Below are 26,334 nucleotides of genomic sequence, written 5' to 3'. Positions count from 1 at the left end.
AAGGTAAACTAAAAAGGAAGGAAATATATCGACTCGTATTGTAGTTTGGTTCCCCTCCATCCTCTCCTGTATTCGTTATGACACAAATGTATACCCTCAGGGGACTGTGACTTTTACCTTCTGCTCCGAATCAAAATTAAGCACTATTATATAGTGCCTGTTTTGGAGGGTAACAGTTGAAATTGACACTCCGAGAGGTGTCAATTTCAACTGTTATCCTCCCAAACAGGCACTATTTATTTTGTTATACTGAATGTCTTAATTTTAAAGAAAACATCACTGCTTTTAGATAGGAATAACGTGAATTCTAAGGCGAACCTTACGCGCATGATTTTCGCGCATGTTACAATTTTTAATGGTACCCGTTGCTAAGTGCGTTGCTAACGCTGAGGGTAATAAAACAAATTATGAACTGCGTCTAAACCAATCAGATTTCAGTATTTAACATGAAAGTTTAACAATAAGAAAAGGAACACTGTCAAGAAGACGTGAAGCTGTGATTTTTTATTGTAAGCGACCGAAAGTAACAATAATGCAGTATAAGGTATAAATATGAAAAATATGTTATGAATAAAACGTTGAACAAACACTCTAAACAAAATTTTGGTTTAAAAAAAATAACGCACTTTGAAATTTTGCTAAGTGCGTTGTAACAATGCAGGTATCAAAGGAATTGCTCGACCAAACAGAAGAGCCGATATCTCATTAAATGAATATTGAATGGTTCTTAAATCAGTCGTTTCCCCATTATAAATTCACCTCAGAATCATCTACGTGTGATAGTGTGCAGTTATCCCCACTATAAATCCTGTATTCTCCTCTGTGTAGCAGTGTGTATTTTGTGTAATGGATACTGTGTGAGTGACTGTTGGTATGAGTATAGAGCAGCCTGGAGGTTCCCTGTGATCTGTTGACAGATCCCCAGGATCTCCCAGTAGATGTCTCTGTATAGATCAGGTACATACAGTCCCTGATCATGGTGGACTAGGACCTGTAGCTCATCTAGAGCTGCTTGTGATAATGTTGTATCAATGTGTCTGTAACACAAGAACTCTAGGAAGTGTAACATTACAAACACTGGGATATATAATACATGCACTACATTCTGTAGAGCAGACTGTTGTTCTGGTATTAGTTCACTGATATAAAAGATTCTGTTGTCAAGTATGATATCCTTTGCTACAGCTTGTCTCATCTTTGTAGACAAGGACTGTCCCCCTACAGCCTCAATATATCTCTCCCTATCTACACATCCATTATACATCAGATATGGCTGTGCTAACTTGGCCTTTGTTATCTTTATAATAGATGAAGCTTCCCTGTATCTGAGTGTCTTGTAATAATAAATGGCAATGAATAACATGTCAGAAACATTCCCAAACTTGGCTGCTAATTTCAGCATGTGGCGGGACATTTTGTCTGCAATATACATCCGTTTGTTAGCTCTTGTGTTAGTGCACATGTTGTGTAATACAACAGCTGTGTTTCGAAGGAAGGACGCTGTAAGTCTCTGTAACATGAAGACTTGATAGTGTGTTAGGCGTAAATCTACCCACTGTTCTATTCCATATAGGTATTTCACACAACTGTGGAGATCTATGTTGAGTCCGCTATAGCAAGTAATACCATATACTATCTCATAGCCAAGTTCTACATCACAGTCAACTTCAGACTTCATGAAATTCTCATCTGTACAAACAAAAACTCTAGGATTGTACAGGACATCAATGATGTAGGACCTGATAGAGGGACTCTGTAACAGACAGGCCAGACCTTTCTTGTACAATTCATGTAACTGTAGGAACAATCTGTTTTGTGCTGAGCCATGGACCTTTGTCAGAAACATGTTGTTTTGTGGGATGAAAAAGTTAGGACAGATCCCCTTATACACCCATTTTAGGAGGAGTTTAAAGCAGACCCAGAAACCTGCTAGGAGGTTTTGTGGACACCAGTGAGGTAGTGTGTTTTGTTGAATTGCCCAGAAAATAGTTGTCTTCATGTGATAGGAACACAACAGTTTATTGGTTTCTTCTAACTGTTTATTTAAAACTTCTTTAAGAAAAAGTTTTAATAATCCATAAGTCAAAAACTGACAGTGGTTCATTGCATACACACATTTATACTCTGCCTGGGAGAAAGAAATTCTCCATTCTTCATTTGCATGGGGTCCTAATGGGTGTCCTATTGCTACAAAGTGACATCCATTTCTGACAATGTCATCAACAACTTCAGAATCAGGCCATGAGTGACATCTGTTTATCCATGAGGAAGCAGACAGAGGCCAAAAGTCACAAACAAAACACAAGGCAAGGTCACCTTCATGTCCTTCTTTAATAATACAACTACCACAGGGTCCATGTTCAGTAACATTAAGCCCCAATGCTGAACCAAGTAATACTATCTGTCTGAATGCAGAACTAGACATATAGACTTTGTCATTCATTCTGACGCATGCTGGTTGGACGTATATGGATCTTGTTGGTGTCAGTAACTGAAGTAGAGTGAATCCTGGTGGACTCTCAGAACTGTCAGAGAGAATCAAGGTTGTACTGGCTTTGTTGTAATACTCAGACTGAGACATGTCCATGATCACTCGGTGGTTGTTTGGCCATAGCATAACGTCCACATCTGATCCCTCCAGTCTGAACCCTTCTCTTCTACTTCCACTCAACATCATAATGACTCCATCATAAGGTGCCACTCGTCTCCCCACCATCTCTATTATGTCCGCTCTCTCCCTTCTCATGGCCACCTGTTTTGAGGTTCCCACTTTATCACGCAGTCCCACAAACACGGACTCTGACATGTGATGCAGTCCCTCATATCTGTCAATACCAATAAAAAAATACATTGAATTGACTCAGGAATCTCTATTTTGCAGTGTATAAGGCCATGCATTTCTGTACCAACAACTAGAAACCAATTTGAAAGAAATCAAATTTATGCTTTAAGCATAATATATTCTAAAATGTGGATTTATTTAAAGTTCAAGACCTGAATATTAATCACCTTTATCACGCACTCCCCCCCCCCCACCCCGGCCTTGTACGCCATCTGACAGCTTTTTCAAGAAATGCAGACTACGCATTACCACGGGATGCAAAACAACAATATATTAGTAATGTTGATGAACAAGCGCATTTAAAGTAATTATGTGCCAACGGTGAAATTATCGTAAATTTGACTATATAGTACTTTTATCACAGACAAAGACAATGCAAAATGTAAATGAAAGGATATAAATTGAACAAGAACCGGTTCATATCAATTATGTATATAAAAGAAGCGCACAATGAAAAGCAACTGAATGGATGAAATGAACAATACCGATACATTGCGATGAAATATGATATATGGGGGATGGGGGGGGGGGGGGGGGGGGGCTGGGGGCTGGCGTAGTATATAACTTCAATTTCACTCCTCCTTTCCTTCTTTCATATCAATTTTTTACATACTTGGGGGGGGGGGGCAACTCCATGATAATTCTATTTTTTATATGTAAATTTTATAAAATCTTTTGCTGCGAGAAAAAGTGGGGGAGGGGGGGCAGGCCCCCCTGCCCCCCCCCCCCCCCCCCCGATGCTACGTGCCTGCAGACAGCTGTATGTTTGTACGAGTATCAACATCAAAACGAATGGGGAATAGGATTTTATTTTTATCCATTTTTTAATTCATGTATAATCCAAAACTCGAATAACAATTAGTCACATGAACGTAAAGCAAAATTTACATCTACCAAGTATTATTCCCTCTATTTTTTACGGAAACTTATAGTTAATTCATAGCTCTATAAAAACACTAGACTGAAATCTACACGCTCCGTTTATCGATTGGTCGAAACCTACAGCGACCCAAGGAAAATCACAGATTCCACGAAATAATCCTGATGATGTCAGACTCAAAGTCTCACAGGAGACGATTCATTATCAATTTATTGAATAGTTAAAAGAAAGATGTTAATATAAACAATAAAATGCTTTCTTTAATGATTCATTCGGGTTATGAAGGTAGCGATTATTGCAGAAAAAATATACATAAATCGCTAACGCAGGTTATGTATATTTTTGCAATGTCGCTACCTTCATATAAAACCCGCATGAATCATTAAAGAAAGAATTTTATTGTTAAAATAACACAAAACTCGAATATCAATTAGTCGCATGTCAACGTAAAGAAAAAACCCCGCTAACAACGAATTTAAATGATTCCGCGGGGTAACTTTACATTTTCTTTACTTCACATATCTACCAATGTCGTGGACACAATCTAATGAACAAGAGTTCAACGTTTGTCGAATCTCACAGATAATACTTACATTTGTTGTGTAAAGGAATCCATCTCTCTTGTAAAGTATCACGGGAAAACTTAAAAAAAATGATCAAAGACGACAGGGTTTTTTGGTTTTTTTTTTACGTCTTATCGCTTATCATAAATGATTCAAATATACGTCAATGTTTGATTAGACTGTAAAATTATAACATTGACTGAACAATTTCCATATAAGGAAGCAAATGTTAAAAAAACCCAAAATATCATAAGCTGACTTAATTTAGATGTGAGCATTTCTTATTTACCCACTCTTTCGAATAATTCTATTGGTAACGATATTTGTTAAATAAATTTTCTAGTCAACTGGTTCATTACTAATACATTAATTAGGACTGTTTATAAGGGTATCTTAAAAATTCACACAGGCACGGTATTACCCCCCCCCCCCTTTACCTCCACATCACTTGCTTGTTATCGCTTCCCCTTTTATTGACAATATAATGAGTTAGGACGCCCCTCCCTGTTCTAGAAGGAATGTAACAACGGCAACAGCTTAATCAGAGAGTCCACATTTTATTATCCAGTACATAGAAATCATTGAGCAAGGTACATGTAAATATTATGTGTATAATCAGGAAATCAAAACGTACAAATGGCTGAAGTAACTAAAGACAACAGTAATACAGAACAGCAATATCTTATTCAACAAACATGGACGGAGTAAGTATTACACTACCACACAGCAGTGTGCCAGAATATCCCACATCAGAGAGTATAACAAAAAAAATGTCATGTACATTAAGATTCGTAATACTGAGATTAACAAAGCACTTGAACTTACCCATGCTATTAATTAAAATGTACCACACATTGTACAAGTATATACCATAACATGTAAATAGTCTTTAAACTATATATATAGTGTTTCTCTTCAGGGGTTGATGCTTGGTAATATGTTAAATTACAAAATAAAATAAAATTCAATGCACAGGGTTAAATGTATGTACTACGACACTGTACATGTATAAACAAAATAGCCATCAATCATAACACTGGGCCACCACCATCTGGTTCTCCTGATGTGTTGTAAAGTCGATGCTGCCATTTTGTGCAGTTTTATCATACAACATGTATCATGTACAGTAATTATGTTGTATCTTGTACAATATTTGTATCTTATACAATAGAACTCTTGTATCTTGTACAATAATAATCTTATATATTGTACAATTATTATCTTGTAATATCTTGTACAATAATTTTCTTGCATCTCGTACAATAATTTTCTTGTATCTTGTACAATAATAATCTTATATTTTGTACAATAATCATCTTCTATCTTGTACAATAATAATCTTATATTTTGTACAATAATCATCTTCTATCTTGTACAATGATAATCTTGTATTTTGTACAATGATCATCTTCTATCTTGTATGATAATAATCTTGTATGTTGTACAATAATAATCTTGTATGTTGTACAATAATTATCTTGTTTTATGTTCAATGTTTACCTTGTATCTTGTACAATGTGTATCGTGATAACCGTTTATTAGACAGTTCCTCTGTCTACAATTTAAGGTACATTTCACAAGTGCAGCAATAATATTGAGTCTACAACAAAAATCCCCAAGATTGCATAGGTATCAAATTTATATGATTTTTGAAAACTAAAAAAGGTAAACAGATAAAACTATAGGGAATGTTATTATCAAGCTAATGGTCTCCAGTATAGCTGAATCTCTTAAAGGTATTTATAATTAAGAAGACTATGGTAAAAATAGTCTTATGGAATACTGAAATACATGTAGATGAAGATGACAAGAAGCTGGGATTTTCCTGATACCTGACATCATGCTAATAAAGGTCATAGTTTCTTAATGACTTGTCAAGAATCTTTTTTCATTTTTATAATTGTTACAGAAAACCAAGGGATGAAGAAAACTTTGAAGCATTAAATGTAAAGTAATTATTAATTGTCATCATCACATGATGCTCCTTAAACAAAACAATGGCCTTCAATTCTTGGCTTTCTTGAGTACACTCAAAATGGCCTTGCCCTTCTTCTCCCAAACATTGAACTCGTCCTTGAAGTTGTCGATGGTGGGGGGATCCTCCTGAAGCTGTTGGAGCGTGACCACCGTGTCGTGCTTGGGGTTGTCCCGGAGCCACTTGGACAGCTGAATCTGATAGTGGTCACTCTCCTTGTTACGGTTCAGTGACTGCAAGGTCGCAATCAGCGTGTCATAGACCACATGGACCCACTTCAGATAAACTCCACAGTCTGGAGAATTCAACAAAACATATTCATTACTTACATAGACGATCTGCATTTCTTGTGCAAGAATAAAAAAGATGTGAAAACAATACACAACCACACTTTCTGTCAAAAAGTTTTGAAAAATGGAAAGAAAATAATTAAGATTCCATAAAGAATACCTGGTACTTTAACAACATTTTGTAGGAAATGGATGGCCTCCCTTGGTTTGTCCATGACCTTGAAGAAGGTGCCAAGGGTAGCATTGGCCAGCATCAGGAAGTGGCTGTTCTCCGGCTGACACAGCTTCATGTACAGCACGCTCCTCTTCAACATCTCCTCTGCCTGCTCAGTCCTGTACATCAAACATTGACCAGATCAAGAAAAGTCACTCTGATACATCAATCAGATCAAAAAGGTCAGTCAGATGAATCAACCAGTTCAAAAAGGTCAGTCAGATACATCAACCAGGTCAAAAAGGTCAGTCAGATACATCAACCAGGTCTAAAAGGTCAGTCAGATACATTAACTAGGTCTAAACGGTCAGTCAGATACATCAACCAAGTCAAAAAGGTCAGTCAGATACATCAACCAGGTCTAAAAGGTCAGTCAGATACATCAACCAGGTCAAAAAGGTCAGTCAGATACATCAACCAGATCTAAAAGGTCACTCAGATACATCAACCAGATCTAAAAGGTCACTCAGATACATCAACCATGTCTAAAAGGTCAGTCAGATACATCAACCAGGTCTAAAAGGTCAGTCAGATACATCAACCAGGTCTAAAAGGTCAGTCAGATACATCAACCAGGTCAAAAAGGTCAGTCAGATACATCAACCAGATCTAAAAGGTCAGTCAGATACATCAACCAGGTCTAAAAGGTCACTCAGATACATCAACCAGGTCGAAAAGGTCAGTCAGATACATCAACCAGTCAAAAAGGTCAGTCAGATATATCAACTAGGTCTAAAAGGTCACTCAGATACATCAACCAGGTCGAAAAGGTCAGTCAGATACATCAACCAGTCAAAAAGGTCAGTCAGATATATCAACTAGGTCTAAAAGGTCAGTCAGATACATCAACCAGGTCTAAAAGGTCAGTCAGATACATCAACCAGTCAAAAAGGTCAGTCAGATATATCAACTAGGTCTAAAAGGTCAGTCAGATACATCAACCAGGTCTAAAAGGTCAGTCAGATACATCAACCAGATCTAAAAGGTCAGTCAGATACATCAACCATGTCTAAAAGGTCAGTCAGATACATCAACCAGGTCAAAAAGGTCAGTCAGATACATCAACCAGATCTAAAAGGTCAGTCAGATACATCAACCAAGTCAAGAAAGGTCAGTCAGATACATCAACCAGGTCTAAAAGGTCACTCAGATACATCAACCAAGTCAAAAAGGTCAGTCAGATACATCAACCAGTCAAAAAGGTCAGTCAGATACATCAACTAGGTCTAAACGGTCAGTCAGATACATCAACCAGGTCTAAAAGGTCACTCAGATACATCAACCAGATCTAAAAGGTCAGTCAGATACATCAACCAAGTCAAGAAAGGTCAGTCAGATACATCATCCAGCTCTAAAAGGTCACTCAGATACATCAACCAGGTCGAAAAGGTCAGTCAGATACATCAACCAGTCAAAAAGGTCAGTCAGATACATCAACTAGGTCTAAACGGTCAGTCAGATACATCAACCAGGTCTAAAAGGTCACTCAGATACATCAACCATGTTTAAAAGGTCACTCAGATACATCAACCAGGTCAAAAAGGTCAGTCAGATACATCAACCAGTCAAAAAGGTCAGTCAGATACATCAACTAGGTCTAAACGGTCAGTCAGATACATCAACCAGGTCTAAAAGGTCACTCAGATACATCAACCATGTCTAAAAGGTCACTCAGATACATCAACCAGGTCAAAAAGGTCAGTCAGATACATCAACCAGGTCAAAAAGGTCAGTCAGATACATCAACTAGGTCTAAACGGTCAGTCAGATACATCAATCAGGTTGAAAAGGTCAGTCAGATACATCAACTAAGTCTAAAAGGTCAGTCAGATACATCAACCAGGACAAAAAGGTCACTCAGATACATCAACCAGGTCTAAAAGGTCAGTCAGATACATCAACCAGGTCAAAAAGGTCAGTCAGATACATCAACTAGGTCTAAACGGTGGGTCAGATACATCAATCAGGTTGAAAAGGTCAGTCAGATACATCAACTAGGTCTAAAAGGTCAGTCAGATACATCAACCAGGTCAAAAAGGTCACTCAGATACATCAACCAGGTCTAAAAGGTCAGTCAGATACATCAACTAGGTCTAAAAGGTCAGTCAGATACATCAACCAGGTCAAAAAGGTCAGTCAGATACATCAACTAGGTCTAAACGGTCAGTCAGATACATCAACCATGTCTAAAAGGTCAGTCAGATACATCAACCAGGTCTAAAAGGTCACTCAGATACATCAACCAGTCTAAAAGGTCAGTCAGATATATCAACCAGGTCTAAAAGGTCAGTCAGATACATCAACCAGGTCTAAAAGGTCAGTCAGATACATCAACCAGGTCTAAAAGGTCAGTCAGATACATCAACCAGATCTAAAAGGTCAGTCAGATACATCAACCATGTCTAAAAGGTCAGTCAGATACATCAACCAGGTCTAAAAGGTCAGTCAGATACATCAACCAGGTCAAAAAGGTCAGTCAGATACATCAACCAGATCTAAAAGGTCAGTCAGATACATCAACCAAGTCAAGAAAGGTCAGTCAGATACATCAACCAGGTCTAAAAGGTCACTCAGATACATCAACCAGGTCGAAAAGGTCAGTCAGATACATCAACCAGTCAAAAAGGTCAGTCAGATACATCAACTAGGTCTAAACGGTCAGTCAGATACATCAACCAGGTCTAAAAGGTCACTCAGATACATCAACCATGTCTAAAAGGTCACTCAGATACATCAACCAGGTCAAAAAGGTCACTCAGATACATCAACCAGGTCAAAAAGGTCAGTCAGATACATCAACTAGGTCTAAACGGTCAGTCAGATACATCAAGCAGGTTTAAAAGGTCAGTCAGATACATCAACTAGGTCTAAAAGGTCACTCAGATACATCAACCAGGTCTAAAAGGTCAGTCAGATTCATCAACTAGGTCTAAAAGGTCAGTCAGATACATCAACCAGGTCAAAAAGGTCAGTCAGATACATCAACTAGGTCTAAACGGTCAGTCAGATACATCAACCAGATCTAAAAGGTCAGTCAGATACATCAACCAAGTCAAGAAAGGTCAGTCAGATGCATCAACCAGGTCTAAAAGGTCAGTCAGATACATCAACCAGATCTAAACAGTCAGTCAGATACATCAACCAGGTCTAAAAGGTCAGTCAGATACATCAACCAGGTCTAAAAGGTCAGTCAGATACATCAACCAGATCTAAAAGGTCAGTCAGATACATCAACCAGGTCTAAAATGTCAGTCAGATACATCAACAAGGTGTAAAAGGTCACTCAGATACATCAACCAGGTCAAAAAGGTCAGTCAGATACATCAACCAGTCAAAAAGGTCAGTCAGATACATCAACCAGTCAAAAAGGTCAGTCAGATACATCAACTAGGTCTAAACGGTCAGTCAGATACATCAATCATGCCAAGAAAAATTATTCTTCGATCAGATACATCAAGAGTAACATTATCCTGGTCAAGGGAGGTCAGTCAGATACATCAACCAGGTCAAAAAAGTCAGTCAGATACATCAACTAGGTCTAAACGGTCAGTCAGATACATCAACCAGGTCAAAAAGGTCAGTCAGATACATCAACCAGATCTAAAAGGTCACTCAGATACATCAACTAGGTCTAAAAGGTCAGTCAGATACATCAACTAGGTCTAAACGGTCAGTCAGATACATCAACTAGGTCTAAACGGTCAGTCAGATACATCGACTAGGTCTAAACAGTCAGTCAGATACATCAACCAGGTCTAAAAGTTCAGTCAGATACATCAACCAGATCTAAAAGGTCAGTCAGATACATCAACCAGTCTAAAAGGTCACTCAGATACATCAACCAGTCTAAAAGGTCAGTCAGATACATCAACCAGATCAAAAAGGTCAGTCAGAGGGAGGTCATTTAGATACATCAAACAGGTCAAGGGAGGTCATTTAGATACATCAAACAGGTCAAGAGAGGTCATTAAGATATATTAAACAGGTCAAGAGAGGTCATTTCGATACATCAAACAGGTCAAGAGAGGTCATTCTCCAATCAGATACAGTACATCAAGAGCAACTTTATCAATGTCAAGAAAAGTCATTTTGATATAGCAAGCAGGTCAAGAAAGGTCATTCAGATATACCGTACACCGGGTTATTTTCGCCCTGTGTCATTTTCACCCTTCTACACTTTCAAATAGTTTCGTTCCATCTTGAATTTGCCCTGACATGTTTGTGTTTACTATGATTTGATTTGAGATATTGGAATTCGCCCAGTCTTAAATTCGCCCACTGACAACGAGGGCGAAAGGGGCGAAAATAAAACGGTGGCGAAAATTTCCGTGTATACAGTAGTAAGCAGGTCAAGAGAGGTCTTTCAGATACATCAAGCTACATCAACCAGTGCCAATTTTTATTACACATGTAATTATTTCTCCAATACTAAACAAAACATTTCAAAGATTTTCAGAAGAGATTACAGACACCATTTTCCAGAAGGTGAGAAATTGAAAATGAGGGATCGCTTTACAATTTTGACACTACAAGACTATGTTTAAACAAGATATCTGTGAGCCAATGCTCACTAGTGATACCCCCGCTCTGATGTAAATATGCAAAATAAGCAAAGTCGACATTTAACAGAAAGCTGGCATCCGATTGGTACAGAAATATATCCCACAATATGGCATGCCTATACAAATTGTGTGTTAAAATTTCAAGCATCTGCTATAAATAGCTGCTGAGAAATCTTTGAGGAAAATTTGGGCTAAAATAAACAAAGTACTCATTTAACAGGAAGTTGACGTCCATTTGGTACAAAAATATATCCCACGATAAAGCATGCCTATACAAATACTGTGTAAAAATTTCAAGCACCTGCGATAAACAGTTGCTAAGAATTCTTTGACAAAAATTTGTTTGAAAATTTTTGCTAAAAATAAACAAAGTCATCATTTAACAGGAAGTTAAAGTCTTATTGGTACAAATATATATCCCACGATATGGCATGCCTATACAAATACTGTGTAAAAATTTCAAGCATCTGCGATGAATAGTTGCTGAGATAAATGCGGCAGAAATTTTTGTTACGGACGGACAGACAGACAGACAGATGGACAGACGGACGGACAGATAGATGGGCAGACAGACAGACACACAAGGGTAAAACAGTATACCCCCTCTCCTTCGGAGCGGGGGTATAATAATTGATTGCAAGGTTCCTACAGGTAATATCATACAGAAAATTTTAATTTATCTTTCAAAAATGAGATTGACTATCAAATCATTTTATGGCAAAACACATTTTATTTTCCCATGAACAGACAGAAACTTAGATAAATCTCAACAGTTAGTTAACTTACTGGTCCATTTTAATGTAGATCTGGCCGAGCAGTAGACATATCTGTGCTGTGCGGAAACTGAGTTCTCCGTACGTGGATGAAACGACCATCAGTGCCTGTTTTGCCTCAACCTCAGCCTGCTTCAGAGAGGCCTCCTGAGACTCCTTGGAGGAATGCAGAGCCTTCCACTGGAGAGCAGAGGCTGAAAACAAAGAGGCAGATACCTCACTGAAGATAGGGGCAAACACATGACTACGTATAATAGCCTGAATAAAGGGAAATTGGATTCAACACTGAACTAAAATTTAGCAACAGTTCTAGACTAAATTGATAGTGTTACAACTCCTCTAAACACAATTAAACTACACTGATAATGTTACACTGAATTGCATTAGACCTAATCTATACTGAAAAATCTACACTTACTTTACACAAAAATTATTAGACTGAATATACACTGCAAATGTTACACTTACTCTACAATGATAGTGTAAAACTTTAACTACACTGATAATGTTACACTTAAACTACACTGATAATGTTACACTTCAACTACACTGACAATGTTACACTTCAACTACACTGATAATGTTACACTTAAACTACACTGATAATGTTACACTTAAACTACACTGATACTGTTACACTTAAACTACACTGATAATGTTACACTTAAACTACACTAATAGTTTTACACTTAACCTACACTGAAAGTGTTACAATTAAACTACACTGATAATGTTACACTTAGACTACACTGATAATGTTACACTTAAACTACACTGATACTGTTACACTTAAACTACACCGATGTTACACTTAAACTACACTGACAATGTTACACTTGAACTACACTGATAGTGTTACACTTAAACTACACTGATAATGTTACACTTAAACTACGCTGATAGTTTTACACTTAACCTACACTGAAAGTGTTACACTTAAACTACACTGATAATGTTACACTTCAACTACACTGATAGTGTTACATTTAAACTACACTGATAATGTTACACTTAAACTACACTGATAGTGTTACACTTAAACTGCACTGATAATGTTACACTTATACGACACTGATACTGTAGATTCCTTATTAAATGCGAGAAATTATTATCCACTTAAAATCGCGAGAAGCACTCTTTACCAATTTTAAAATCTCGCCATTATTTTTTGAGAGTTGAGAACTATGAGAAATTAGAATAAAAGTTCCGCATTCGCGCTTTTATGTTCTCGCAATTTGATACAAAACAGCAAGGTCGCAGAATTAAATACTCGCGTAATATAAGGAATTTACAGTAATGTTACACTTAAACTACACTGACAATGTTACACTTAAACTACACTGATAATGTTACAAATAAACTACACTGATAATGTAACATTTAAACTACACTGACAATGTTACAATTAAACTACACTGACAATGTTACAATTAAACTACACTGATAATGTTACACTTAAACTACACTGATAGTGTTACACTTAAACTACACTGATAATGTTACACTTAAACTACACTGATAGTTTTACACTTAACCTACACTGAAAGTGTTACACTTAAACTACACTGACAATGTTACAAATAAACTACACTGACAATGTTACAATTAAACTACACTGACAATGTTACAATTAAACTACACTGATAATGTTACACTTAAACTACACTGACAATGTTACACTTAAACTACACTGACAATGTTACAAATAAACTACACTGATAATGTAACATTTAAACTACACTGACAATGTTACAATTAAACTACACTGATAATGTAACATTTAAACTACACCGATGTTACACTTAAACTACACTGATAATGTTACACTTAGACTACACTGATAATGTTACACTTAAACTTATATACTCATAGTGTTACACATGTTTAACAATGAACTGATGTTACATCTGTCCTAAATTGATATTTGTCCACTATACCACTGTGGTCCATTTATTGTTCTGTAGATACACCTCTGTTTACCATAATTTGGTTATATTTCTTATCTAATTTTGAACACTGCTTAGATTTTGTTGCTCAAATGTTAATTACCAGTAATCACTGTTGAAATATTAAAGGGACTTAGACATGATTTGAGATCATTTTTTTTTTATTTTTTATATATAAAATGGTTTACTGGTGCATTTTAAATGATTGACCAAAATATCAAAATCCTGACAATCCTAATCTGTTGGGGGGAGGGGGGGGGGTATACCTTTATCTTCAATTACATTGATTATTTCCTTATTTTCAATTCAATTTCTTACATGGTCCCATAAAAGTGGGGGAGGGGGCCAACTCCATGTCAATTCAATTTTTTGTACATGTATGTCAATTTAAGAAAAATCATTGTTGCGCAAAAAAGTGGGGATGGGGGGGCCAGCCCCCCGCCCCCCTGATACTACATGCCTGATGTTTTGTGATTAAAGTTTGAAGGAACATGTACAATCTAACTTAAAGAGCTTATATATAATGTAGCTGTGTTTAGACCAATAAAGGCACTAAAGTTGGAACAACTGGTATTTCCTTCCCCAACCAATCGTTGTGTTCTGAGAAGTCCTCCAGTTATGTCTCATTATGTCTCAGAAAAGAAAAGTAAGGAAGAATTCCTCAAAATAGGAAGCAATCTACTACAGCAACATGTGCACACTTATACATACAAGTAAAATTAGTATGTGCAGGAAGACACAATCTTTCAATAGATTTCAAGTTCTAGTAATCTATTAAAAAAACACACAAAAATATTTTAAAGGTTTCATACTGCATTTTTTCCATATAAAAGATGAAAAAAAACTCAATTTAGATTCCTTAGTTCTTTGATAATATCCTGATTCATTCAAATGAAATACCTGTAATCTATAATCATTATAAAAGGGAAGGTGTAAATTTCCACAATGTGTATTTTATTATTTATTAAGTTAATAATTTAACACACTCTGATATTTATATTCGCTAGCCAAGGGTTTTCAGTCCACTCCGCTCCCCATAAACCCTCAGCAGATCTCAAAATGAAAACTCAGTGATGCAGCCATCTAGGGAAAACTAGAGTTGTACCCTTTGCAGCGTCACATTTTAATCCAATGAAATAACGGGCTATATACACTCCACAGAATTAAAAATTACTTGAAAATATATATTGACTGGTGGGTCTCAGAAATGAAATATGTACAATTTAATAAATGTTTTATTGATATGATCGTAATCTTTGGTGTGAGTAAAAAGTTGCTGATATATTTAAAACTTTCGTGTCATAAACCAAGGGATCATTGTCGTGAAAATAGAAATTAAACAATGGTGATACCACCGCTGGGGACTAGGCACTTGTGTCAACTTGTCAAAAGCACCAACAGTTTTACCAAATACTACACGCGTTGTTCACACTACTACAGACTCCACATAAAGACATTATTTACAAAGCAGGCGTTTTAAAACTTGTAATTGGATCAGTTACTCACAGCTGCAACCAATCATAAAACAGCTTGTCATCAAGCTTTTGTAATGAGATCTACCAAGTGTTTATGGGGAGCGGAGTGGACTGAAAATCCTTGGCTAGCGAAGATGAATATTGGAGCACATTAATAAATAATAAGATAGACATGTGTAAATTTACACCTTATCTTTCAACAATGATTATATAAAACCTATTCCACACCTTCTCAACACTGATAGTTTTACACTTGTCCTACACTGACACCTGTGAAACACTGATAGTTCCACACCTGTTACACACTGATTATTTCACACCTGTTAAACACTGATAGTTCCACACCTGTTAGACACTGATAGTTCTACACTTGTCCTACACTGACACCTGTTTAACATTGATAGTTTTCTACCTGTTCAACACTAACATTTCTACACATGTTAAACACTGATAATTATTCACATTTCACTGATTTTACACTGATAGTTTATACTGACAGTTCTACAGACAGTGTTTACACACCTGTTCTACCTGACCTGTGGGCTGTTTCACTTACCTGAACTGTGAAGGAACATGGCCATCATTCCATGGTACTGGTCCGGGAGCTGAGCCCGGGCAATTCTCAGGGCTTCAGAGGCATGGTGAAAGTAGGCCATGTCCTCAAAGTCCTGTACGGCCAGCAGGGCCTTAGAGACTGCCCTGTGGGCCAGGGCGACATCAATCATCTCACAACCGTAAGTCTTCTGGGCAGTGCGCAGGGTGTACTGTCAAAACAGATATAATAGATTTAAAGACTGAAGGAGACTTATAAGATCAAAAAAATATTTTCAAAAATTCAAAATTCAAAAAAATTAAATTCTTTAAATCTTAATGTGAAGCAAAATGGTCAGTAACAACAGAAACATTGAACTACCTTAGCAATCTGTACACCGTTTTTGTCCTGTTTGAAATCGCTGGAGAAGTGGCAGTAGTGGAGAAGAGCTTTGATATAAAGGGGATGGCTGGTCCCAAAATGATGTCTGTAACAATGCAAGTGATTGGTCACAAAATACCATGCTACATGTGTGTGTCATCTATGGTAGGGATCAACTGACAATTATCTATGGTATACCAGTACTGGTGCATTAATTTTGAATTTCATAATAGATTAAAACATAGGACTCAAGAATTAAAGCAATAAATTTATTGCTTTAATTCTTGAGTCCTATGTTTTAATCTATTATGAAATTCGAAATTAAGCTACAAATGATTGAAGGAAAGTTTCAATATATATAATTGTAGAATGAGTCAATCTTTTCGTTACTTCAAAAGGAGATCATTTCAAAACTAGAAACAGTTAAAATGCTCTCCAGGAAACAGTTATATTTTGCAAAAAATAGTTGTATTGCCCTCCAGAAACTGTTATATCATCGTAGCAATTATTCTGCATGTTAATAACGTTGGGTTCAAAATTAAAAGAGACAGTGAGTTTCCAATTGCATTTCATTCCTTTTTTTTAGATGAACTTTAATTTTTGATTAATGAGAAAAAACCTAGTAAATACAAGAATAATAATCAAGGGTGTGTGTGCTGAAAACAACAAAGTCAACCAGGGAAAAGATTACAAAAACTCTGAATTTTAAGTTAGGCAAAATGATGCATGTAATTCATGGAATTAAATATGGAATATCTTCAAAACATTTTACGCTAATTGAAAGATATGATCATGATATTTTGTAAATAATATATTTATTAATGAAATATATATATGTCGTAAACCAATATTGGTATTTAAAAAAATGTTATATTATAATAACATTTAAAACATGTCCTCAAGGAACAATACCAGAATATGTGTCCCTTGGTCACACTAGGAAAGCCCTGAAGTGTTAATTATGGCGCCAAATGTGGAAGCCAGAAGACAACTCTAAGGCTTTCCTGTCACCTCGGGGCAAACACTCTAGTATTATCACTGTTGAAGCCATGTGTAATATAAACTGTAAACAATGTTTTATTCGCGTGCCAGAAATTTTCACGAGTTCGTGAGGGCCTCGTCGCGTATATTTCTCGCCGCAAACAGTCTTCGTCATTTAGTTGTTATAACAAGAGGGTCTTAATAAGGCTTGGTTGCAAACATTTGTTTTTGCGAACCAAATTATCAAAAGTAAATCGCAAAATACAGTTGTCACGAGTAAAAATTGGTTTACAGTAGATTATTACACAGCATTTTTATATTGCATCCTGTTTAATAGCTCCAGGTGGCTGTATATCAGCTCGATCAAGAGCCATCAGGCTTGAGGGCTAATATATAGAAACCGAAGGCTTATGTAGGATGCGATATAAAAAATGTCATGTCATGATTTTTGTATCATATACTTATAGAAAATAAAAAAATAAATAAAAACCATCAGGTGATTAATGATTATTGTCAACAAATTGCTCCGTGTCTAAATACTAGTATTTCGTATCTTATAAACTTTCCAGAAAGTTTTGTGCCAGCTGTTTGTAATATACCAAGTTGACATCAACGATCAATATTTTATTTGACATCAAACTTGGAGATCGAAGTTAAACAACACATACCGAACTCTTATAGCCGATGATTAACAGAAAGGGGTGTGTAATAACAACCTAAGATTGCCGGAGAGGGGTGTGTTATAAATTTTATTACACACCCCTAGGGTTTATTACACACGGAAGGCAAATTTTCGGTTTATAACGCACAGGGCAAAATAGGGTATATTTTCTATACAATATAATTATATGTAAAACATATCATTAATTGTTGCTTTATGACCATTTTTCTTTGTCCCTGTTAAAAGAAAGTTAAAACCTCTCTCTACTGTACTGATAATAAGTTGTAATGTATTTTAGTGTTGTTAAACAAACTGATTCTGTGTAAACTCTGATATGGATGAGTACCTGGCCTGTTGAACGGCTTGAATGGCCAACGTCTCCGCTCTCTTTATGCTCCACCTAGCGCAGTACGCCATCACTCCCGCACACAGGGCGGTGACAGCATCCGCTGGACACTCCTGGTTCATACTCTGTCGGGGGGGAAAAGACAAGTTGTTATTCAGTGCCTTACTGACAATCAAACATGGTTTAGGGGAATAGGATGAGATACACACAGCTCCATATTAAATTTGCCTCTAAAGTACAACAGTTCCAATAGTATTAGCCTATAAATATTCAAACAACATATAAACTATATAGACTTTAACATGCCAACAGTGGATCAAAGCAATACAAATAACTGGAACTTAATTTGTTTCATCTTTAGATCATTTTCCTAATGAAGGATGAAATCATAACTCAACAAATTCAGGTTAAAAAAAAAAAAGTTTGCTAGATATTTAATAACTAGCCAGATATCTGGCAACACGGGGCTTAGCTTTCTTAACTTACAATCATGGAAGGTTTTTGACAGATTTTACTATGTATGGCTGATCAATCATTTCTGGGTTTATTTTCCCTGTACCAGATTATCAATTTAGAGATAGAAGATTACATTCTTATTTAAACAGCTATGGAGAATCATTTTGACTGAATAAGATTGACTTCTCCATAACACAACAGGAGGATTATCAAGTTAATCCCTGATTAAAATGAATGCACTGTGGTTTATTTTGTAATATTTCAGCCTTTCTTTTTAACAATGTACAAAACAATGAACAGATTACAAGCCATTCCATTTGAGCTACAGCTTATCCTAAGTAATAAACTTAATTATGGTCAAGCATATTTAATATAATTCATCTAAATTTGTTTGGCAGTATAAATCTGTGTTCAGTTGAAATAATGTAGAAACAACTACCTCTGTCTTATCAATTAGAATCAATCTATATATACAATGTATATACTTTATGATGAAGTGTTCATTGATAGTCTTCTTGCCATTAAAATACATACAACAAAATCCATTCACATATACATATTTATGTTTTTACATCACAAGAGAGTTAAAATCTTTGTAGAGGAGCAGAGTGGATCATAAACCCTTGGTCAGCAATAATGAGAGATTATTAAAAAGTTATTTTAAACAGTTATTCAAATGAAAATTAAATAAGAGGGAGACTTGTCAAGATAAACAGAACTGAGGTACAAGTGACTTGCCTTGATAGCTTTCTGTGCCCATCCATAGGCGGAATTAGCAGATCCGTACTCCAGCATCAATGTGGACATTTCCACATAGAATGGAGTTTTGTCAATGATGTCCTGCCCAAACGACATCATGGAGATCTGCCATTCCATCTCATTCACCAACCCATAGGCATTCTGAACTTTCTTAAAGTCATAGTTCATGTTCCTGAAATGCATCAGCTTGACGAAACCCTTGTATTTGGTCATCCAGGAGTCGACGCTGTGAGAGAGGTTCAAAACGGCCAGCAGAATGGTCATGATCACCTCCGCCTGCTGGAAGTAGCCGTACTTCCCCAGGAAATCCATCAGGGTGAAGCCCAGTTTGATTGCAGACTGGGTCGTATCGGAACCCACGCGAGTAAAATCCATCCCCTCCAATACTGAACCGAATGATTGCACAATGTCTATCATAAGGTCCACATCTGACCGCTCCAACATCCGCAGATATTTAAAGTACATGTGGTGATTCTTGGTGTCAAACAGAACGTCATGTACTGCCTCACACATGCACAGTTCAAACCCTTCCGGCAGCTGTTTCCTTCTGGATAACACAGCTACTATCTCAAGTTTTCTGATTTTCTCCAGAACAAGCTTTTCTTGTTCTAACTGAGCTTTGTCATATTTGTCTTGTGAGGTCTCTAGTTCTCTAAACAAATCCTCTGGTACCTAGAAGAGGGAGAAAACTTTTGAAGCATCTGAGTTTAAAGGATAAATTATCATTGATTGCTATAAATAAAGTACAATTAATGTATATAATTTGAAGTTCTGATACAATATTCTATGGTCTTATTACATTTCCTTATGATAAATGTTAAAACATATTCAGTGTTGCCAGCAAGACAATTTAGTCACATTTACTGAAAAAAAACCCTAACTTAAGTCAATCATGAATTTAGTACATAACTGTAAAAGTGGTTATTTACACTGGTGGTTAAGTACACGTTTTCTATGGTCAAACAATATGCATGGGTGTTCAATATGTGAATGCCTGATTTACTATATTAAACTTGAGATTTTTTTACCATACGCTGGGGGGGGGGGGGGGGTATTTTAAGCAGTTTTAAGCTTACAGCTAACTAGTGTAAATTTCCCCCACGCATAAATAACCCCTGACCACTTTTATAGTGTAATTCATAGTTCACAATACATTGTACTTGATCTTTTGCCAAGAAGAGATGCACTGCTACCTGAAGGAGAGATCTGAAGTTGTCTGGGGTGGTCACCCACTGCTGGAAGAAGCCTTTGACCAGCGTCATGGTCTGCGGCTTGTCGTGACTGACCGACACCTTGTCCTCTCTCTCTGGGACATTGTCTCGCGCACCTTTCTCTGTCATCACTTCTTCCTCCTCCGAGCGTTTCTTCCCTGCAATATTCCTTCCCATACTCCTCTCCTGTTCCTGTTTGGAGATTTCTGGCAGTGGTTCGTAGTGTGGCAGTTTTAGTGAGGCTGTCGAGCTGCTGAATTTTGAGGATTGAGACATCGGGCGATGAATGACCGTGTTGTCTAGGAACTCAACCAGAGAACGGTAACGCTTTCTTGTCTCAGCGTTGGCGTCCTCAGGGGATAAAATGGACTGTCTAAATATGTTGTACCAGTCAGGTACATGGGTTTTGGTTGTTACGATGTCTACAAGTCGGCGAGCTTTATCTGCTGGGGTCGTTCCTCTATCGACCCGCTCACGGTCGTACTCTGATATTAGCCCTGTTTGCAGCAAGTGGTTAATGATGTGCTCGGCTCTCAGTTCTTGTACCAATGCGATTCTATTGATTCTCAGCCTCATAATGTTCTGTCGGTCGACACCCGACTCACTATGCAATGACTCTGTCATGCTTCAATTTCATAAATAAAAAAATATAAGCATTTGTTACATGTACAGTCGGTTTAATTATGTCCTATAACGTCTGATGATGATCTCTTGATTAGTAAAACAAAACATTGAACAAATCAATAGCTATTAAAATCTCTAATAAAAGTAAATGAAGATAAAAGATCATTTATCTTTATAAATAATGCAGAGCACCTGCCACAATTGACCCTAGCAACCATACGCATTTACTGTTTTTGTAAAATTTATGCCCTTATAATCCCAATCGAAATAACCAAATGATGAAATCATATATGAGAACAAAGCTTACTTTGTGTTGGTCGATGTTAAACAACAATCTTTAAAATATCATCAAAACATTTCGTCGAGTTGCCGAGTTGCACTGATTACTTGTTCCACGCGCGTAATTCACCGGAAGTGGAACATAAAATCGTGTCACGCGCGATACGTTTTGACAGACGAAAACAAGAGAACATGCTGTCTTTCATAAGACAGTCTTCCAAGGTAGGATCAGTCTTGGCATTCATGATGAGACCGTAGATTACCTGATTATTGCCCTGTATATGTTTACAATAGTGCATATCCCCGTAATCACGGAAAAGGAGTAATTGGTATTTGGGCTTTCATAAGGTAGATTTTCAAAGTCATCTTGCAATCAATTTTTGTACATTTTTTTCTCTTTAGTTTGTGGGTGAGCAGTTGATACGACCGACAGGATGCAGATTTTACCGTGTACCTATCGTCATAGAGAAGGGAGAGGGAGGGGAGCGAGCTTACGACATTTACTCCAGGCTCCTGTTGAGCCGGATAGTGTGTGTTTTTGGTCCGGTAAGGGGATAACCAAAGCGTATTTTACACTTAGTTTGTATAAATCATGCGCTGTCTGAAAGTACCTATGTATCCACAATCATATAGAGTGAAGACAGCCAGTCACTAATACATGGCAAGCCAAGGCTCAGAATTGTTTATTTTCATCTCCCCAAGATGAGAAGAAAGGAATTGGATCCTTCACTATACTCTGTCCCGACTCCCAAGATATCCTTGATTCACATTTTGCCTAATTACTCAATATATATAAATACCTCAGGGTTCAAACGATGTTCATTCAAAAGTTAAGAAATTCCAAAGATTTCTCCATTGAAATGCCCCCTCTATAGCTTATCAGGTTTCAATTTATGGCTAAAAAATGTGAAAAAAAATCTATTTTTGTTCCTGTGAATTTTTCCGAATGAAAAAAGATAATGTGTCAATGAAGATATCTTGGAAAATTTCCCTTTAATCGATTTCAATTGCACTTCTTTCACAGGTATGTGTAGTTTTATTAAAAATTGGCCAAATGTGCTACATAAATATCTTGGGACAGACAATAGAGAGGATGACATATGTCAGTAATCAAGCTGTAGGCATTACAAAATTTTTATGAAGTGAATACATTAAGATAAAGCATATGTTCAAATCATTCACCCATCCAGTGGTATGACCAATGCATGAAGGCAAGAGGAAGTCGACTTGATTAAGCATTAAAAAGTTACATACATCTTGTGCAAAGAGTGTCTTCCATTCTTAATGATGCCGGATGATGCAATTTAGTAAATTTTGAAGTTACATAAAATCTTAAAAATCAGAAATGAAAATGTTTAATTCAGCTAAAATGATAGAACATAATAACTTGATGAAATTCCAGGTGACGGAAGACATGGCCTCGGCTGTTGTAGCCCAGCTTCTGTTCCTACAGTTCCAGAACTCCAAGGAGCCTATCCACATGTATATCAACTCCCCGGGAGGGATCGTGACCCAGGGGCTGGGGATCTATGACACCATGCAGTACATCTCCCCACCGGTGGCCACCTGGTGCCTGGGTCAGGCCTGCAGTATGGGGGCGTTCCTGTTGGCAGCAGGTGCCCCAGGGATGAGGAAAGCTCTCCCCAACTCCACAATCATGGTCCACCAGCCATCAGGGGGTGCAGGGGTAAATAGATGTCAGCTCAGTCTGTAGATAACAAACTAGAAACTAACTAAATGTCGGCTCAGTCTGTAGATAACAAACTAGAAATTAAATAGATGTCAGCTCAGTCTGTAGATAACAAACTAGAAATTAAATAGATGTCAGCTCAGTCTGTAGATAACAAACTAGAAATTAAATAGATGTCAGCTCAGTCTGTAGATAACAAACTAGAAATTAACTAGATGTCGGCTCAGTCTGTAGATAACAAACTAGAAATTAAATAGATGTCAGCTCAGTCTGTAGATAACAAACTAGAAATTAAATAGATGTCGGCTCAGTCTGTAGAACACAAACTAGAAACTAAATAGATGTCGGCTCAGTCTGTAGATAACAAACTAGAAACTAAATAGATGTCAGCTCAGTCTGTAGATAACAAACTAGAAATTAAATAGATGTCAGCTCAGTCTGTAGATAACAAACTAGAAATTAAATAGATGTCAGCTCAGTCTGTAGATAACAAACTAGAAATTAAATAGATGTCGGCTCAGTCTGTAGAACACAAACTAGAAACTAAATAGATGTCGGCTCAGTCTGTAGATAACAAACTAGAAACTAAATAGATGTCAGCTCAGTCTGTAGAACACAAACTAGAAATTAAATAGATGTCAGCTCAGTCTGTAGAACACAAACTAGAAACTAAATAGATGTCAGCTCAGTCTGTAGATAACAAACTAGAAATTAAATAGATGTCGGCTCAGTCTGTAGATAACAAACTAGAAATTAAATAGATGTCAGCTCAGTCTGTAGATAACAAACTAGAAATTAAATAGATGTCAGCTCAGTCTGTAGATAACAAACTAGAAATTAACTAGATGTCAGCTCAGTCTGTAGATAACAAACTAGAAATTAAATAGATGTCAGCTCAGTCTGTAGATAACAAACTAGAAATTAAATAGATGTCGGCTCAGTCTGTAGATAACAAACTAGAATTTAAATAGATGTTGGCTCAGTCTGTAGAACACAAACTAGAAACGAAATTATTTTTGGATTTTTAATCATGAGCCTACTTGTTCTTGCAGATACAGTACATTTATGTATAAGTATAGTTTTTAACCGGGTTTTCCAACGGAAAAATCCGGTTATTAAAATGGTGAAAATGGCGGGCGGGCGGGCGGATGGTGGGCGGGCGGCTGCCAAAAGGGTACCCTCATTGTACGGATAACTCCTCCTACAGTTTTCAAGATAGGAAGTTGTTCTTTTGCAGATCAATTGTACATATATCAGAGGTGTGCATATTGCTAGGATTTTGATTTCCGATAATTTATCGAAAAAATACCAGCTTTTGAACTTAGTCATTTTTTGGCAAAATATTGCATATAGGGTACCCTCATAGTACGGATAACTCCTCTTACAGTTCTCAAGATAGGAAGTTGTTCTTTTGCAGATCAATTGTACATATATCAGAGGTGTGCATATTGCTAGGATTTTGATTTCCGATAATTTATCGAAAAAATACTAGGTTTTTTCTCATTAATCAAACTAGAAATTAAATAGATGTCGGCTCAGTCTGTAGATAACAAACTACAAACGAAATTATTTTTGGATTTTTAATCATGAGCCTACTTGTTCTTGCAGATACAGTACATTTATGTATAAGTATAGTTTTCTTTTGCTATAAAATGGTGATAATTGTTGCTTTACAATTTGAAGATAGTATAAGCATTATCTTCACATGAGAGAACAACTGGAGAAAATGATGCAACAATGAATAACTTATTATCCAATTTATATGTGTGGTCATTACACGTTTATATGCCACAAAACTCAAACTGTTGATTCTATAGCTCTATTATTACATTATGAGTATGCATTACAGTGGATGTTTATACATATTATATTTTTTCTTAAGAAGGAAGCTGAATAGTGACAAATTAATAACGGTTAATCGGTTTGATAATTCCAGGGACAAGTGACAGACATACAGATTCAGGCAGAACATTTACAGAAAATGAAACGCCGACTAAACGAGTTATACGTCCACCATACCAAGATGCAGTATGATGTTGTAGGTAAGACATCATTTGTCTCTCTAGCAATAATGTTGTAGGTAGGACATCAATTGTCTCTCCAGCATTCATTGGTAAAGTAGTCAATTATTACATCTGTTATTAAGTTACTGATAAGGAGATCAGGGAGAGGATATACATAGGCTACGCCTGTTGTCCAGTCCTATTGAATTTTTTCAATAAAATATGTTTAAATTAAGTTAGTGATAACATAGATTTTATTCTATATTTACAGAACAAATGATGGAGCGAGACAAGTACCTCACCCCACAAGAAGCCAAAGAGTTTGGACTCATTGACCAAGTCCAGGAAATATCCCCGGTCCCTACCCCTAGCAAGTCCTAGCACCCCCTGACATGAGGCAGAGTATGTGTTCAGAAGTGAATGTGTGTTATCTTTTTATATCTATTACAAATAAATTGCGTATATGTACTTCACAAAGTTTCTGACTATTCTTTTGAAACTTTAAAGGGGCATAATTACGATTTGAGTAAAAAAATTTAATTTAATTTTAAAATTTTTATTAATTCTCATGTCATAGTTATAATACTTGACAAAAGTATTTTTAATGGTCAGCCAAAATTTGAAATGTCTGAAGCTCACAACTCTTTGAAATGTAAACAAAGCATTTAAAACCATAAAATACTACATTGCAGTAATAAAATTTGAAAGCTCTAGCTTAAAAGTGTTACCACAGCCCTTGAATTCTATGGATGTAATAAGCTACATGGTTTCCTTGCTATGGTAGAAAATTAAAAGCATACATTGTTTTTTGTATGAAGCAAGCTTTCATAGAGTTTTTGTGTGGAAATCTTTTCACAATCAATTACATGTACAAGTTCTGGTTATATATCA

At 36.6% G+C, this 26,334-nt stretch overlaps 3 protein-coding genes across 3 annotated transcripts; 1 reads left to right on the top strand and 2 right to left on the bottom strand.

Annotated features, from left to right (window-relative positions):
• Positions 1–499: 499 nt before the first annotated feature.
• LOC105324650 (uncharacterized) lies at positions 500–4,687 on the bottom strand. Its single transcript, XM_011423773.4, has 2 exons — positions 4,316–4,687; positions 500–2,825 (listed from the first exon to the last, which is right to left on the bottom strand). The coding sequence occupies exons 1-2, from the start codon at positions 4,336–4,338 to the stop codon at positions 800–802; spliced, it is 2,049 nt and encodes a 682-aa protein (XP_011422075.3). The 5' UTR covers positions 4,339–4,687; the 3' UTR covers positions 500–799.
• A 139-nt stretch (positions 4,688–4,826) lies between these two features.
• LOC105324652 (amyloid protein-binding protein 2) lies at positions 4,827–21,899 on the bottom strand. Its single transcript, XM_011423775.4, has 9 exons — positions 21,779–21,899; positions 20,830–21,472; positions 19,616–20,308; positions 18,422–18,546; positions 16,434–16,539; positions 16,077–16,284; positions 12,113–12,293; positions 6,711–6,883; positions 4,827–6,555 (listed from the first exon to the last, which is right to left on the bottom strand). Exons 2-9 carry the CDS (start codon positions 21,469–21,471, stop codon positions 6,290–6,292), a joined length of 2,394 nt encoding a protein of 797 aa, XP_011422077.3. The 5' UTR covers position 21,472; positions 21,779–21,899; the 3' UTR covers positions 4,827–6,289.
• On the top strand, positions 21,872–25,911 carry LOC105324651 (ATP-dependent Clp protease proteolytic subunit). Its single transcript, XM_011423774.4, has 5 exons — positions 21,872–21,972; positions 22,153–22,296; positions 23,153–23,437; positions 25,377–25,482; positions 25,715–25,911. Exons 1-5 carry the CDS (start codon positions 21,943–21,945, stop codon positions 25,822–25,824), a joined length of 675 nt encoding a protein of 224 aa, XP_011422076.3. The 5' UTR covers positions 21,872–21,942; the 3' UTR covers positions 25,825–25,911.
• The last annotated feature ends 423 nt before the right edge of the window (positions 25,912–26,334 follow it).

This window comes from Magallana gigas, chromosome 7 (genome assembly GCF_963853765.1).
Source record: "Magallana gigas chromosome 7, xbMagGiga1.1, whole genome shotgun sequence".
NCBI classification, from domain to species: Eukaryota; Metazoa; Mollusca; class Bivalvia; order Ostreida; family Ostreidae; genus Magallana; species Magallana gigas.
Note: the sequence above shows the minus strand (reverse complement) of the source record. Positions and strands in the feature narration are given on the sequence as shown.

Excerpts from the sequence above, each read along its gene's own strand:
- LOC105324650 (XM_011423773.4), bottom strand. The coding sequence starts at position 4,338 with ATGGATTCCTTTACACAACAAAT. Across the intron at positions 2,826-4,315 it reads GATTCCTTTACACAACAAAT|ATATGAGGGACTGCATCACA; the intron begins GTAAGTATTATC and ends TGGTATTGACAG.
- LOC105324652 (XM_011423775.4), bottom strand. The coding sequence starts at position 21,471 with ATGACAGAGTCATTGCATAGTGAGTCGGGTGTCGACCGACAGAACATT. Across the intron at positions 16,540-18,421 it reads CAAGCCGTTCAACAGGCCAG|ACATCATTTTGGGACCAGCC; the intron begins GTACTCATCCAT and ends GCATTGTTACAG. Across the intron at positions 12,294-16,076 it reads CATGTTCCTTCACAGTTCAG|CCTCTGCTCTCCAGTGGAAG; the intron begins GTAAGTGAAACA and ends CTTTGTTTTCAG.
- LOC105324651 (XM_011423774.4), top strand. The coding sequence starts at position 21,943 with ATGCTGTCTTTCATAAGACAGTCTTCCAAG. Across the intron at positions 21,973-22,152 it reads TCATAAGACAGTCTTCCAAG|TTTGTGGGTGAGCAGTTGAT; the intron begins GTAGGATCAGTC and ends TTTTCTCTTTAG. Across the intron at positions 22,297-23,152 it reads TAGTGTGTGTTTTTGGTCCG|GTGACGGAAGACATGGCCTC; the intron begins GTAAGGGGATAA and ends ATGAAATTCCAG.